The following is a 16,930-nucleotide window of genomic DNA, read 5'->3' as shown; positions in this document are numbered from 1 at the left end:
TTTTTCTATTAATGATGGCTTTACGTTTTTAATGAATAATATCCACACATGATTCTTTACGTTAGTCTCAAGTACATTTAACTATCTTAAAGCAAATAGTGACTAATTTCCCATTATATTTCCCTTTTTGACATACAGGAGACAGTGGCAGCCAATACAAGCACATTTATTAACGCTGACCTTTTTCTTACTTAATACAACATAGCTAAGAAAAAGAACTTGATCAGTCGGGCACAGTGGCTCAGAACTGTAATCCCAGCACTTTGGGAGGCAAAGGCAGGCAGATCATGAGGTCAAGAATTTGAGACCAGCCTGGCCAACATGGTGAACCCCCTTCTTCCATCTCTATTAAAATTACTAAAATTAGTTGGATGTGGTGGTATATGCATGTAATCCCAGCTACCCGGGAGGCTGACCAGGAGAACTGCTTGAACCTGGGAGGCAGAGGATACAGTGAGCCAAGATCGCACCACTGCACTCCAGCCTGGGCGACAGAGTGAGACTCTGGCTAAAAAAACAAAACAACAAACAAACAAATAAAACAAACAAAAAAAACCCCTTGATCATGACTTGTGGAACGCAACTACTAAAATTTCTATTTTAAATATTATTCATGCATCAAAGCAATCATATGATGTATATGTAAATGAGAGCCATAATTCTAATTCTGTATTGAATATTATAGCAAGAAAGATTTCAGACTGATCATCATTCTATGATGAAAATCACTTTATATTCATATTTTAAATTATTGTGGCTCAATGAATGAAATAACTTTTTTAAATAAAGCAAATCTTTACCATTTAAGAAAACATATTCTCTAAAATTAAGAATGTAAATTCTGAAAGCCTTACAATGCCCAGGAGCTTCTCTGGGCATTTTAAGAGCTTCCTCGGGCATTTGAAGACCCTTTTCCTGAAGGGAGTCTGCTGGATAATGCATATTTCAACTGAATGATAATTATTTTATTGCTCAAACATGGCTTACTAACTTTATTTAGCTCTTCTTCAATTTGGCAGGAATTGAGATGAAGAGCAGGAAACTCTTCTTCTTTCACTTTTTGAATGATGTCATAAACTAAATGATAATCTTCTGCAGTAACTGCTGAAAGGTTGATATGATGGGGAATAATATCCTGACTAATGTTTCCCATTTTCAAAAATTTCATGATCATCTCTGAATTTCTGAAAAATAAAACAACATACAAATGAGCACATAAGAGTTCTTTGGTGTATAGTTTGTAAATGACTATGCCATTATAAGCTAATGAATGAGCAATGTTCCCACACAAAGACATGATTAATGTTTGAGGTGATGACTATCCCAGTTACCCAAATTTGACCATTATACATTGTATGTTTGTGTCCAACTATCACATGTATCTCATGAATATGTATAGCTATCACGTATCAGTAAAATTATAAATAACAAAATAAAAACTAAATAAGAAAAAAGGCAAATGGAAATTAATATTCATACTGTATAATGCATTTCTCATTTATGACATTTGCTTTGAAGCCCAGAACTGCAAACACCACCAATGTTGCCAGGACAGAAGTGAAAAAATTGATGAAGGACACCAGGACAGCATCAAAGTGGCAGTTGTTGTCTCTCTTGTTGTAGCTTGAAAAGGCAATGACACCACCAAATCCCAGACCTAAGGCAAAGAATACTTGAGTAGCAGCTTCTCTCCAGACCTTGGGCTCCAGCATTATTTCAAGCTGTTTAAAAATAAACATAATAGAATAAGCTACAAAATAATATTTCAGAATAATTAATTTTTATAGAATTTACTGTTTCAATATATTACAATGATATTTATGCAGCCAAAGGTAATTTAAATCGGGAAATAATATATTCTTAAGCATAAATAAACATCTATTTTTAGGAAACAATTATGAGTAAGCAAGTTTATTAATCCTTTACATGGAGATTTTAAGTACATGGGGATTTTCCACTTACATGGTGGTTTTTAAATATTTTAAGAATATGAAAGGGAATATGAAATGAGAATATGAAGAAAAATTAGTTATCTTCAGTAATTTCCCATTATGTCTTTTTTCTTTCCATAGCAAAACAGGTCAATTACCAATAAAAGTTAAGAGTTGCTTCACTAACACTCCATGTTTTGTGTTTTCTGCTGTTAATCTAATGGTTGAAGCAGAAAACGATTATAAACTTGTTAGAGTTGAACTATTTGTACTTTGCATATTCACATATGTATTCTTCATTCATTTGAAAGTCTACTAAAAGATTTTTCTTTGAAAATAGAGTAAATTCATCTATATTGTCTATAAGATACTCTTTCAGATCCAAAGTTCTGACACTGAACAGATATTAAATATTGAACAGATATTTCATGCGGTTGTGCTTTATGTCTTAGATAATTATCACTGTATATAATCAAAACTTAAATGAAACAATTCAGATCAGACATGTGTGGCACAGACCTCAATACATCAAAACAGTTCAGTTTGATTTCAGTAATAATAGTGTTTAAATTGGCATTTTATCTCTTTTTACCATTACAATCAAATTGCCTTTATTGAGAGCAATGTCAAACATGGCTAAGAACATGAGTTCTACAGAGAGTTTCAGATTCTGATTCTGCCATTTAGTAATTTTACAATAGTGCAACCAATGGCAAATGACGTGTCCTCTCTGAGTTTCAGCTTCTTCAACAGAAAGATCAGAATAATAAGAAGGGTACCACTTACCACGGTGCCTACCACACTCTAAAAATGCTCAGTAACCGATAACATAGACGAGCTATAGCGGCAAACACACTGAAAAACATTTTATGTGGCTTAATTCTTTTAGTATTCACAACAACCCATGAAGTTGTTGCTACTTTTACCTGAGTCTTAGGAAGGTTATGTAACTTGCCTAAGGTTACACAGCAGCTCTGAGGTAGAGATGAAATAAGAACACAGGTAGATTCCAAAATCCATATTCTCTCAAACAATAGGATGTATTGCTTCAACTAATTTTGGTTATTAAAATCTATGAAATATGCTTATTAAACATAATCATGATTATCTTCATCATTTATGAGCAATTAACATATGCATATTGTTTACTGGCCATTGCTACATGATATTCTTTTAAAATACACTCAATTGTCTATCTCTATTTTGCCCACTAGATGGCAGAAAAGACCTATTTACTAAAGACCTTGCCATCATCCCTTCTAATCTCTGACCTAAACCTCCACTCACTGTTTCAGGAGTATTGGATGTGCTTACATACTTTCTCCCCTACACAAACAATGTAATTTTTAAAAAAAATTACAACTACTTCTCATATTGAGTATCACATCCTACAGAAATGTAATAGAGGCTTATCAACACTCAATGAAAAGTTAGCTGAAGAAAAATTACCATTTTAATAGTGATCCCCAGTCTAGGTAAAAAATGTTAATTCATGCTGCAGTTTTCAGTACTGGGACTATATATCATTATTATGTATAAGCATTTAAATTCTAAAATATCTAGTTAAATCAAATGTTTAGAATTTTGTCAGAAGCAATTGTCAGTTTAGAAAGAGAATATATTCTAGAAATTCACACAGAACTTTGGTTGTCTTGAACTCAGAAAACATTTTCTTCAATATTATACATATAAGTATTTTTGGTCATTAAGTATGGCCCATTTGTAGCAGATTTAAATTATAGTGTGGCTGAAATTCATAAATCTTAACTAGTTGTTCACAGAGAAGTTCCAAGAACTCTAAATGTTAAACAGGACATTTGAAGTAGCTGAGAAAACCAGACACCAGTGTCAGCATTTTTGCTACTACAGAATGAATACCAACTCAGAACCAGACGCACAAAGAACACAGCTTCTTTTACGCAGTATCAAGGCAGCTGCCAGGAGTGACAAAGAATTCCAGAGAAGCTAATCCCTTCTGCCCAAATCTCACAGCACAATGCTGCCTGCACATTCATCCTTTTGATAACTTTTCATTTCTAAACTAATTTTGAAATCATATCTTTAGATAGTTTCATCTTTATGTCTGCCTATGATAGCATTAGCAAACTAATAATGGGGATCACCTTCATTTCAGTGAATTTTTTTTATATATACATATATATATACACACACACACACATATACAATCAAAAACTTATTTGTTTCCTGTTAAATCAATATAAGAAGTTATGATTAAGTCCACAATTATAATTAACTAGGTTAAATGTGCCTAGTGTTGAGTTTGGCTCTACTAAGTTGCATGATGGATTATAAGTTCTGAGCCCTTGATGGCATCTAATGAGAATTTTCCTAAAATATATATGCATCTATAGAAGTTACAGAATTTCACAAGCTGATCACTATATTCTTCCAGAAGATACAAAACTACAAAACCTCAAAAAAATTCACTAAGAAAAGAAAACACTAATTTTCTCTGAGAGAGTATTTTAGGGTTCTTAATCTTATTTTAGGGTCCATGAATTCTAGATGATCGGTCAACCTCCAGATACACTAAGCAAATTAATATGTTCACTACTTTCTTTTGGTAAGAAAATCCTCGTCACTTTTTCAAATGGGTCCATAACACAAAAAGATTAAAAAGCACTAGAAGAAAGGGGAAACAGTAAATGAAGACCGAAAAATTGCAGTTAAATCAGTATAAAAATTAGAAATAAATTTATTATAAAAGAGGGATTTTTGAAGTTGAAATAGTGGTAGCCTCACTCTAAAATCAAAATGGGATCTAGAAAATGGAGATAAATGGCTATAATTATACATAAAAAAATGCTGGTTTTTCTAGACTGGTTAAAAACTATATTTTAAAAGTTTAAGGTACATATATTAGAACAATTATTCCTTAAATATAACTTAGAACATTTTAACAATAAACATAAAGCTTTTATGATCATAAGCCTTAAATAGAAATACGGTACATACCTTAGGGGTAAACATGTGGCGAATTCCGTCAATTGAACCATTTAAAAGGAATGCTCTGATGAGGAAGCATATAAGTACCACATATGGAAACAGAGAACTAAAATATACGATCTGCAAAGAAAGAAAAATAAAAATAAGTGAGATGCAATGACAATGATATTTTTATAGTTAAGATTTTATATGTTAGTTTCTGTACTTTGACAGTCACTGTTTCATGACAGGGTTAATAAAACTATTAATAACTTCTAAAGCCATTTTTTAAGAATGGTTTATGAGTTGTGATTTGGCCTTAAGATTCTATCTGAGATGTAATTTAAATTTCAAAGATTCTATCTCCTTTGAAAAAATCCATAAGCTATGGTGTAGCTTCAACAGTGTTGATTCCTTATAGTCCATAAAACAAGAAATATTTAAGACAGAAATGAACAGGCACTAACTACCTAATGAATTTCTACTTTTTTGTTGTTGTTCTAAGTAGCAAAATAAAGTCCTATGTCTTTTTCTTTTAACCAAATTTTCATTGTGATTCTGTAAAGCTTTCAATGCAGCATTGTTCCTATGCTGTATCTTCCAGAACCCAAACAATCAAACGTGTAAAGATTTTACTTTCTGCTTCAGCAATTTTCACCATTAAACAGTTCATCAAATATTTATAATAGAAAAGGAAGTGTGCTACTCAGTCACTGCCTCCTTGACATCTTCCTCTGGAGGCCTAGTAGGTCTCTAAAATGTTTCAGATCCAGAGGGAAACTTCTGAATTTCCCTCAAAGCTGTTCCCACCCATCTCTATTTCAGAAAATGGCCCCACCCTCCATCCCACAGGTAAAGCCAAACATCTAGAAGTGGTTCTGGACCATTCATAATATTCTCCTATCTGAATTGCTGGCTGCCCCTTGGTTTATGTCTTTCCCTGCTTAAAACACTCCAGGAATTTCTAATGCCATTGGAGTGAAGTGCTGATTCCACCCTCTGGCCTGCAAAGCCTTACGCCACAGTGCCTGCCTGCCTGCCTGCCCACCACTCTTCCCATGGAGCTCTGGCCACTCAGGCCCTTGCTATCCTGTGAGTCTACCAAGCTCAGCCAGCCTTAGGGTGCAGGGCTGCACCTTCCTTCAGAAGCACCTCTTCCTTATTTGCAGATGACTTGCTCCTCCTTACTATTTTAGTCTCATCTTTGTCTTCTCCCTGAGGTCTTCCCTGACCACCCAAAATAAGGTGATGCCTTTTCCCATATTCTCTTTCCCATCTGCCCCTGCCAACCCTCAGTGATATTACCTGGGTTTGTTGTTGTTCTTTAGAGTACTTAGCACTTTTGGCATTTTATTTATGTGTTTCTGTGTTTATTTTTTGTATCTTCTACCAGGCTAAAAGCTAGTGAGGGTAAAGATCTTTTCTGTTTACTACCAAATCCCACACACCTAACACAGTTGCTGACATAGTAACTCTACAATATGTATCTGTGGAAGGAAGGAATGGAAGGAGAATGGGAACAATGGAGGAAAAAGTGTCATAGCAAATGATGCCTCCGGGCAGGTAAGAGATACTGAATTCAGTAATAACTACAAACAACATTAACATAAGGCAACACAATAAGGGGCACTTTCTCTCTCTCTTTTACCCACTTAAGAATCATATTTAAACACGTGGCACACTCTAAGGAAAAAATATGGATAAAATGTCAGCATACTTTAGAACTCAATATTTTAAAACTAAATTATATTTTAACTTAATTAGTTGTAATGAACATAATTTTTTAATAATTTCAAATTGGTTTAATCCTTTGATTAATCCTTCACTCAAATTTTTTGATTTTTTAAAAAAATCAGAATGCTTTCAGATGGATTTTTTTCATTCTCCCTGCCTACTTCTGGCATTCATTAAATTTGGCAGTTGCCTTGATCTCACTTGAATTAAAGTTATCACCTTTATGATTCTTCTTCACAAATGTTGAGGCTAGCCAAAAGTATGGATTTACTTTTGAACAATAGCTTGTTTTTACCTTTTAAAACAAAACTCAAATGTACTGCTTTATTAATTCTACTTTTATATAAGTGTAATGAAGACTATACATTACAAAGTCTAGTTAGATTATGATTTTATCCAATAAAATATACCTTTTTAATTTTATATTTTATCTTTATATTTTTAATATAATTTCTAATTAGGTACTAAGAAAAGATTCTTCCTGTACTCATATTATTCCAGGCTAAAATATTCTAATCTATCCTTAGTATGTCCCTCTTCCTCAAATCCCATAAACCAACTGATCACCACACCCAGCTAATTCTACCACAGAAATCTCACATCTGTCCCTTTGCTTCCCCTCTCAATAGCACAATACCTTTCAGTATGAAAACAGTTTCCTGCTCATCTTGCCTCCAGATTCTGTTAGCTTTCCGCTGCATCCCAGAAATCCATCTTTCACACTTGCCAGAGTGATCTTTCTAAAAATCTGGTGCTGTCACTGAACTATTTAAAATCCTCAAATGTTCCACACTGTTTGCTAGGTAACAGCCCATCATTTTACAAGAGTTCACAAATCCTTCAATATCATCAACCAATTTGAATATCATCCTTCATCTTCCATGAGCTGCACAAGTTGTATGTAAAAGTCACACAGAAATACTCAGCAGTCGTTGAGCTTTGCACATGCTGTTATCTGTGCCTACACACAGTTCTCTGTGAACTTGCTGCTGAACTTCTCTTCAACCATCAAACCCTGCTCCAAAATTTACATCCCCTGTGAAGCCTTCTTCCTAATCCAGTTTAATTGCAATTGCTGACTCTACACTATCACACACTTTCTTTTTTCTTTCTTTCTTTTTTTTTTTGGAGACCGAGTCTCACTCTGTCGCTGAGGGTGGAGTGCCATGGTGCAGTCTCAGCTCACTGCAACCACTGCTTCCCAGGTTCAAGTGATTCTTTTGCCTCAGCCTCCCGAGTAGCTGGGATTACAGGCACCTGCCACCATGCCCGGCTAATTTTTTGTATTTTAGTAGAGACGGAGTTTCACTGTTTTGCCCAGGCTAGTCTCAAACTCATGAGCTCAGGCAAGCCACCTGCCTCGACCTCCAAAAGTGCTGGGATTACAGGCGTGAGCCACCGCCTGGCCACTATTACACACTTTCTATGTGCTTCTGTTACTCTACTTAGTATGTTCTAATCATCATTACAATATGTTGTGCTATTGTTGTTCAATAATATAATACTAAAATATATTGCACATTAAGATAAGACTTACAGGAATTTAAGTTTTTCTTCTTGTACACAATTCACTCATTGATTATGGGTTCCATGAGGACAGACTGTGGCCTCATAGGCATATCCATCAGTGCCTGACAAACAGCAGATATTCAAATACATTGTTCATTGAGACAGGATTTACAGGAATTTGAGTTTTTCTTCCTGCACGTAATTCCTAAAATTGCAAGCTTATCTTTATTCTGCAGTATTTTGAAAATTATATTCTAATTATATGTCCAGATATTTCGATTTTCATTTATTAATTCAACAAACATTTAAATTCTTAAGAACACTGATCTGTATTCAATAAAACTCTAACACAGTTTCCTAGTAAGTTACAAGAACATTTCAAGCCCACAAAATGGAGAAAAATAAGTCAGTATTTCAAACATTTAAGTGATATTAAGAAGGCAACCCATCAATTGTATTCTTCTGTGAGCAGGTAAGAGGACAAAATATTTCATTATTAAATTCCATGATTTAAAAAGATATGTCTTAGGAGTCAGCAGGTTACATAAATATCTGTGTCATTTTTAAACACAAATTATTTGCATCCGGTCATATGGCTCTAATCTTATTAGACCAAAATAGCCAGTTGCATAATATTATTAAAATGAGTTAAATTCAACCTACTGACTATATGTATACCAACCACTTTCTTGTTTCCATGCTTTATGTTTTGTAACTTGAAGTTATTTTATAAATGTGTTTATTGTTTGCTGCCTCTGCCACTATAATGGAAACTCCATGAGGACAGGCACATTGTTTACCTTGTTAACTGTATTTCCTAAACTAGATCAGTGTCTAGAACATAATAAATGCTTAATAAATATTTTCTCAAAATAATAATGAATGGGTGAATCATTCTTACTCATTGGCCAAGAAGTATACATGTTTAAAACTGGGAAATGATACAATGAAACATGTTCCTTTGACTGATTTTTAAGACCTCCCCGGGCCTTGACAACTGTTATGCCTGTAGAAGCAAGTATGTTAGTAAGAGAGACTATTTTATCATTCAAAAGATTGTATAAAACATGTATAAAACATTTTCATTTTACTAAACTGTTTAAAAAATCGAAAACATAAACCTTTGTTTTACATATGAAAATGTTTATTATAAATATACCTTCAGAATGTATCATTCTTTTTGAAAATTTTATGGTCTAGTTTTAGCTCTGTCTATCATGTATTGGTTGCTTAATTCTGGCCAAATATTTATTTTTCCTGAGCTTGTCAACTTTGCAGTAAAATGGGGATAAAACACGTAAATTATCTAGCTGACAGAAAGAATAAATAAGCTAATGTATGCACAGTATTTAGCATAGTAATAGTAACAATAGAAAAGTAGTCGGAGTAGAAAATACTACCTTAGAGTTCGAAGAAAGCTTGGAGCTGCTCATTTCTATCCTCCATATTTGAGACAGGCATCCCTTTATTAGATGCTATAACTAGGGCACATGCCACTTCTGTGTGACCACCTCAAGTGATGCTGAGCTCTCTACCATTGAGGCAACCGATTTCATTATTGTCAAGTTTGATTCTTGAAAGGCCTTTCTTTCTTTGAAGGCTTACCACCATCACAACCTCCTCCATAATAGCCAATATTTGATCATAGCTTTGCTTTCTATGGTCACACAAAGCAGCCCTATTCTTCTTTTGTTTAACTATTTGAAGACTTTAGTCACAGAGCTGAAAGTTCTCATAATAAAAAGGAAAATACAAGATTTCAGTAAAATCCAGTATTGCAGATGTGGTCCAACTGATATGTGCCTACCTAGCCCAAAGGACAATGTCCCTATCATACCCCTCTTTTAATTCATGCAGTTTCCACTTAGCATTTTGCGGTATATGTATATGCATGTATGACTATGTGGTTTGACCAAGCACATCACCAGCTGACTCATTCTTCTTTTAGCTGCTAAATCCTCTAAGTTGTTTTTCCATGTCCTAGCCTTAAACAATATTTCTCTCTTCAGTACTTGTGACACTGTTTATTTGGGGGCATTTTCTGTTTAGTAGGTAAACACAAAGCTTAACATTTAATTCCTCATGAAGTCATTCTTATTATACTTAACTCATTGTTTCAGATTGAGGAATTGTGACTATTTTGGCTTCCACATCTTTGCTCATATTACCTACAGCTTGCTTTCTCCCCATCAGTGCCTGTTAAATTCTTTCTTCAAATATTGCCCAAATACTAGTCTTTTCCTGAAGCATTCTCATTAAAATAATGAGTGTATGCACTAAATAAACTGTATTACATTTTCTATATAAATTTATACTATGTGACATGAGAAAAACAAGCCCAAGATTCTGTGATAAGAAAAGGATGCATAATTCTTTAAGTGATGCTACGACACAGACTAAGAAGAAACAGAAACAAAACGTGGTAGTAACAGAACTTGAGTACAAGAGTTTTCGAGCTTCTCTGGATGACCACAGTTGGTTTTCTTTCTACCAAATGATATTATGTTAGGAATCATATCAATATGGTTAGGTCTTATTTAAGAATCTATTCCTTCATTTATAATGTGAGTGGAATGTGGTTCTGACGTAGTGGAAGACACACAATTGAACAATTTGAAGTTATTTAGTCATACAATACAATAACATTTGTCAAAGACTTAAAGATATTTAGATGTGCTATCAAGTATATTCACAAATTCAAAAGACAAAATGATACAGAGTTTCCTGCAGGAAGGTAAATGTAAAATCAGCTACAATTTACAAGTTAAAAAGTCACTAAAAATTTTAATTAAATCTAAAGTAACAGGAAGCAAAGATGAATCAGACAGACTTCTGCCCTGAAAGAATTCACTAATTGTTGGGACTAGGACAGGGTGAGACATTATAGTATTGCGTTAAAGAACACGGGCTTTAGATTTAGACAGACTTGCATTTGACTCCAAATACTAGAACTTAGTAGCCATGAAACTTTGGATAAGTCAACCTAATTTCTCAAGTCTGTTTATTTTAAATCTGTAAAATTGTTCTGAAAATCAAAATTACTTCTCAAGAGTTGTTTTTATAATTAAATGGGATAAAGCATAAAAAGTAGTTATCACAGTACCCAAAGCAAAATAAATTTGTAATAAATATTGGCTTCAATGATTGTTCTTACCATAATTATTGTCGGAAACATCTTTATCATCTATTATTATTATTATTATGACTACTTCTACTATTACTGCTACTACTACTAATACTATTGCCATTCCTGCTAGTATGTGATGATGAGTGGTAATAAGTTAGCCTGAAATCAGAGTTATACTTTGAAAAGGAGAATGGAACAGTTGTACTGTTAAACGGCAGAGAGAAGAGTCAACAGTAAATTCTTGCTATGATCCAGCCAAGAGATATAGAGAGCTTTAGAATAATGGCTGTAATAATGAAAAAAAAAAGAAAAAAAGTAATATGAAAGCAAAATAGTGAATAGCAATTACTTTCCTAGTGCATCCTTTAAAAATAACAACAAATAAGCTACGTAGAATTTACTTAATGTCTTTTTAAACCACAACCATTCTAATTTTCAATTTGCCTTAGAAGGAATGATATTTAGTCTTTTACACTACTCTGAATTCCTTGTTGGAATTATTATTAACTACTTAATGATGTTCAGAGCTTTAAGAAACACTCCACACGACTTTATTTCAAAATGTCTTATGCAACTATTCCTTAGAACGCCTACAGCAGAGTGAAACAAATGATATCAAACAAATAAAATGAATGAATTACTCATTTTACTACTTTCCCAACTTCCATAATTTAATTGGTAATTAGAGAACTGAAACATTAGGGTTAATTGAATAAATGGCAAGAAGAAAGGACTTTTAAGTATTAACAAACATTTTAAAGATCTTGTTGAAATAAGGAAACATTATAATTAACCTTAGATTTCATTATAAAACACTTATGTTTTTATTTGTCTTTTTAAAAATTTAAGCACACTTTTAAAGTGCCACTTTTCACTAATCTTTAACTACCTAGAATGAAGCGTTATGTGTGATTTGCCCACAGAAAATTTTAACAGAATTTGAGAGAGGGATGAATCCAGAAATGGTGATTAGCAGAAAAGAGAAGGGCTCTAACATACTAACTTTTCCAGAAGACTGAATGCCTTTGATCATAGCTAAGCAAACCATGACCCAGGCAGCCAACAAGCAGATGGTCATCTTCCAGTTTAAGCCCCCACTTTCAGAAATGGAACTTGAAATATTCAGTGCTTCCCTGTACCAGTAATAGGTGGTGGCAGAACTTTGTTCACATTCTGGTTCTACAACTGTAGAAAGAAAAGTAACACACAATTATTTCAGAATATAAAGAAAATGAGACAATTTTTTGTCCAATAAACCTGTAAGTGAATTCTTAATGCTTCCTAGAAAAGTACTACCATTGTATAGCAGCGTGTACATTCACAATGAACAATAAAATCTCAACTGTGCAACCAACAGAAATGTATCCTGTTAGATATTTCTTACGTAGTTCTGCAGTAAGAATATGTGAACTTCTTATCAAAGTGATTTTTATTTATTTATTTTTATTTTATTTTATTTTATTTTTATTTTAGAGACCGAGTTTTGCTCCATTGCCCAGGCTGGAGTGCAATGGCGCGATCTCCGCTCACCGCAACCTCTGCCTCCCAGGTTCAAGTGAATCTCCTGCCTCAGCCTCCCAAGTAGTTGGGATTACAGACACCCACCACCAAAGCCAGCTAATTTTTGTATTTTTAGTAAAGATGTGGTTTCACCACATTGGCCAGATTGCTCTCAAACTCCTGACCTCAGGGGCTCCACCTGCCTTGGCCTCCCAAAGTGCTGGGATTACAGGCGTGAGCCACTGCACCCAAACCCTTATCAAAGTAATTTAAACAAATCAGGCTTATCACCCCTACTACCCCTGGAATTATGGGATTGACTCCCTGGGTAAGCACTGTCAAATATGCTAGCTGCTGGCCAAGTGTTGCTTTTGAAATGAGGCCAATCTAAAGTGACATGGGTTACAAATGTGAAATTTGAACTAGATTTCAGATTCAGTATTGGAAATTATTGTGAATTATTATATTAATAATGTTTAGAGTAATTATATATTGAAATAATATTTTTATATATTAGATTAAGTAAAATATTTCATCTATTTCTTTTTACTTTCTTTCAACATGTTTACTTGAAAAATATAAACTATACTTGTGCATTAGAATCTATGTTTACTAGACATCACTACTATAGGTGACTGTTCTTTATAATATTTATATTATATTATGGGATTTAAAAAATGATGGGAAAAGTATGAAACAACCGAACCAAAGATATAAAGGCAGCTATTTTCATTCAAATTCGTATTTCTGTCTCCTTTGTGTTAGTTTTAATGAAAATGTAAGGCATCAATCAGGGCCTACAAAATAAAGATTATCAAAGTTAATAAGTGAAGGCTTATAATACTTTACCCTAATATCATAGGGCATAGTAAAATAACTAGGAAAGAGCTAGAAAAACTAGATGGTCCCAAAAGTCTATCTCTAAGAGTATGTCAATCCTGAATGTGAGCAAAGTCTGTTATAATGATAATTTTGAATGATGTTTCTACATTATTTTTGAAAAGAAAATATCTCGAAAGCTTGTACCTTTGCCACTCTTATAATGCTTAAATACCAAAACATTGTATTATACATATCTTACAAGTGTGTGAAGCATTTTTCACCAAAGGACACTGATCCCAAGGCAGGGGTTGCTGAAAAGACTGAGAAAAATAAAACAAACTCCAGCCAATGATGACGTTGTAGTAGAGAGCCACAAAATAGCACACCTGCAAAATAAAATGACATTCCATTAAACCTCTCATACCTCTTCCATTAAAACAATGAAATCAAATGCATAAAATGTTACTTAACATTTAAACATCCTCTTCATTTTATTATTTATTTGGAACACATTATCTTTTCTAAAAAGTTAATGTCTTTCTCAGGACTTAGAACAGGCATTGACACCACCGAGCTACAGCAATATTTATAGTTAGTCCATATGCCAGTAATGTTTTCTAAAACATGGTAAAAGAGTTGTTTATTAACACACACTCCAAAGTTTCATTTAAAAATGAATTATATCATTTCAAACCCTATAAAGATTATAGCATACATCAACACCAGGAAACTTACTACACAACTTGCAAATCCAATCCCGCCCAGTTTAGGGCTTATGTAATTCCATACACCAATGCTGCCTCGCCGAATTCTTTGACCCACAGAGAGTTCCAGGAAAAAAAGAGGAATGCCTATTACCATAAGTAGTATTAAATATGGTAAAAGATATGCACCTAAAGAAACAAGAACAAAACATAGATTATATTTTCAATACTCACAGTAGAAAATACACTAATTCACTTTATCCCATTAAAGATATTTGAATTACTATATAGTGTCATTATGGAGAACTCTGAAGAAAACACAATTTCATTACTTTGCACTTTCTAGATTCTGAAACTTGAATTTGATTTCTACAAAGGGTTTCTGATAATAAAATAACTAGGATAAAATTAAGAATATTAATGAATAGCTTTAGTTTAAATTTATTTAAAGAGTAAAACAGTTTCATTTTCCATAAAAATAATTGATTATTTAAAATTCATTCTTTTCTGGGGCAGATTTCACAAACTCCTAGAAATCTTATTCACACAATGTTTATGAACTCATTTATTAAAATTTATGCAAACTCATTGAAATAATGCATTCTAAATCAGAAAAATTAGAGTGAATGAGATTTTATGGCATTAAAGTTGACTTTTATTTCCAAATAAAATAATGTCATGGAAGAAGAAATGTCTGCTTAGACTGAAAAATTTTTAAAAAAACAAAAAAAAAACCAGCAAAATAATTTCTACCAGAGACAAATGTCGTTTTTTTTCCCATAAATACTACAGAAAAGAAGTATACAAAGAGTTTTTTGTTTTCCAAAATTATCAGAAAAGGTAGTGAGTCATTAAGAAACTAAAACATTTAATGTCTATTATAAAAATGTATGTTATTATCCTTATAATAAAGTTTCCATATTTTAAAAAGTATTTTTTAGTTAAATCACAAATTAAGATGTATGACTATGACTGGTGATTTTAAAAGGTACCTAAATAGTTTGACAGTGTTAATACAAGATTCTATTAACTGAATTATAAAAAGATAAATGTGAAACCTTTACTCATTTGTTTGTGTCTTTCTTTTCTTTTGGAGACAGGGTCTCACTCTGTCTCCAAAATCCAGGCTGAAGTACAGTGGTGTGAACACTGTTCACTGCAGTCTCAAACTACCCAGCTCAAGGGACCTTCCTGAGCCTGCGGAGGTCATTCCTACAAGAAGCTACATGTGCAAATTATTATTAAATAACCTCTTAGCTAAACTTTTTATATTCAATTTTTTAATCTGCAGTTTTGTCCAACTAGATACTGTTAAATGTAAAGGTCTTATAATCAATGGTAACTAATTCCTATTTTCTATAAAGAGCCTTTTATTATGCATTTCCTACATATTTATCATATGTTTAATGGCACTGAATAGATTTTTGAAGCTATTCAAATTGTCTTAATGGAATATTTAGTGGAATACAAATACTTAGTGAATAACTGTCTTCAGCTGAAGCAGTGAAATAATGGATTTTTTCAAATTATTTATCTCAGCATCTGTATATCTCTGTAATAATGATTATATACAGGAATTTTCCCTACATAGTGGTTGCTACATAATCTGAACCTTCCCATGACTGATTTTCAGTCTTTCATTCTTAGTTGATTCTAACAAAACTACATATACAACGTAAAAATTGGATGCATGAGCTTAGAAAACAAAATTCTAGTTCTAAAATGATGAGTAACATTCAGCAACTGTTGACCTGAACGTTTTTCCCAAAGACTGAAAGTGAATTTTAACACCTGCATCAAATCTTAGATTATGAATGGCTTGTTTATATGCATGTGAATGAGTAAGAAAAGAGAGAGAAAGAATTATGACTGAACTCATTGGGGATTTTTTTTTCCAGTTATGTGTGTGTGATGTGCTGTTGGATACTTAAGACTTTTCTTCTATCTCAAATTCTTCTATGCAAAACAGTATGAAGATCTCTTAAAGAACTAAAAGTAGATCTCCATTCAAGACAGCAAGCCCACTCCTAGATATCTACCCAAAAGAAAAAAGTTATTATGTGAAAAAGATACTTGAGGCTGGATATGGTGGCTCATGCCTGTAATCTCAGCACTTTGGGAGGCTGAGGCTGGCAGATTGCTTGAGCTCAGGAGTTCAAGACCAACCTGGGCAACATGGTGAGACCCCTGTCTCTACTAAAAAAAAAAAATCCAAAAGAAAAGAAAATAGCTGGGCATGGGGTATGCGCCTGTAGTCCCAGCTACTTGGGAGGCTGAGGTGGGAAGATTGATTCTTGAGTCCGGAGTGGGGGAGAGGTTGCAGTGAGCTGAGATCGTACCATTGCACTCTAGTCTGGGTGACAGAGTGAGACCTTGTCAAAAAAAAAAGTCAAAAACAAAAAGGAAAAGACACTTACATGCATATATTTACAGCAGTACAATTCACAATTGCAGAGATGTGGAAACAACCTAAGTGTCCATCGATTAACGAGTGGATAAAAAAAGGTGATATTATACACCATATAGAATACTACTCAGCCATAAAAAGGAACAAACTAATGCCCTTCATATTAACTTGAATGGAGCTGGAGGCCATTATTCTAAGTGAAATAACTTAGGAGCAAAAAACCAAAAGCTTTATGTTCTCATTCATAAGT

General features: G+C 33.4%; 1 protein-coding gene across 1 annotated transcript in view; it reads right to left on the bottom strand.

Moving 5' to 3' along the window:
• The window catches only part of SLC6A15 (solute carrier family 6 (neutral amino acid transporter), member 15), a 52,919-nt gene that overhangs the window by 12,153 nt on the left and 23,836 nt on the right, over positions 1–16,930 (bottom strand). The window contains exons 3-8 of the mRNA XM_011988667.1: positions 14,305–14,462; positions 13,829–13,955; positions 12,251–12,432; positions 4,908–5,018; positions 1,480–1,721; positions 988–1,184 (exon numbers count right to left, since the gene is read on the bottom strand). Of these exons, the coding sequence (XP_011844057.1) occupies positions 988–1,184; positions 1,480–1,721; positions 4,908–5,018; positions 12,251–12,432; positions 13,829–13,955; positions 14,305–14,462 (1,017 nt within the window). The remainder of the gene's footprint in view (positions 1–987; positions 1,185–1,479; positions 1,722–4,907; positions 5,019–12,250; positions 12,433–13,828; positions 13,956–14,304; positions 14,463–16,930) is intronic.

Source organism: Mandrillus leucophaeus, unplaced genomic scaffold (assembly GCF_000951045.1).
Source record: "Mandrillus leucophaeus isolate KB7577 unplaced genomic scaffold, Mleu.le_1.0 Scaffold334, whole genome shotgun sequence".
Classification (NCBI taxonomy): Eukaryota; Metazoa; Chordata; class Mammalia; order Primates; family Cercopithecidae; genus Mandrillus; species Mandrillus leucophaeus.
The sequence above is the reverse complement of the archived record's forward strand: the minus strand, read 5'-3'. Positions and strand labels throughout refer to the sequence as shown.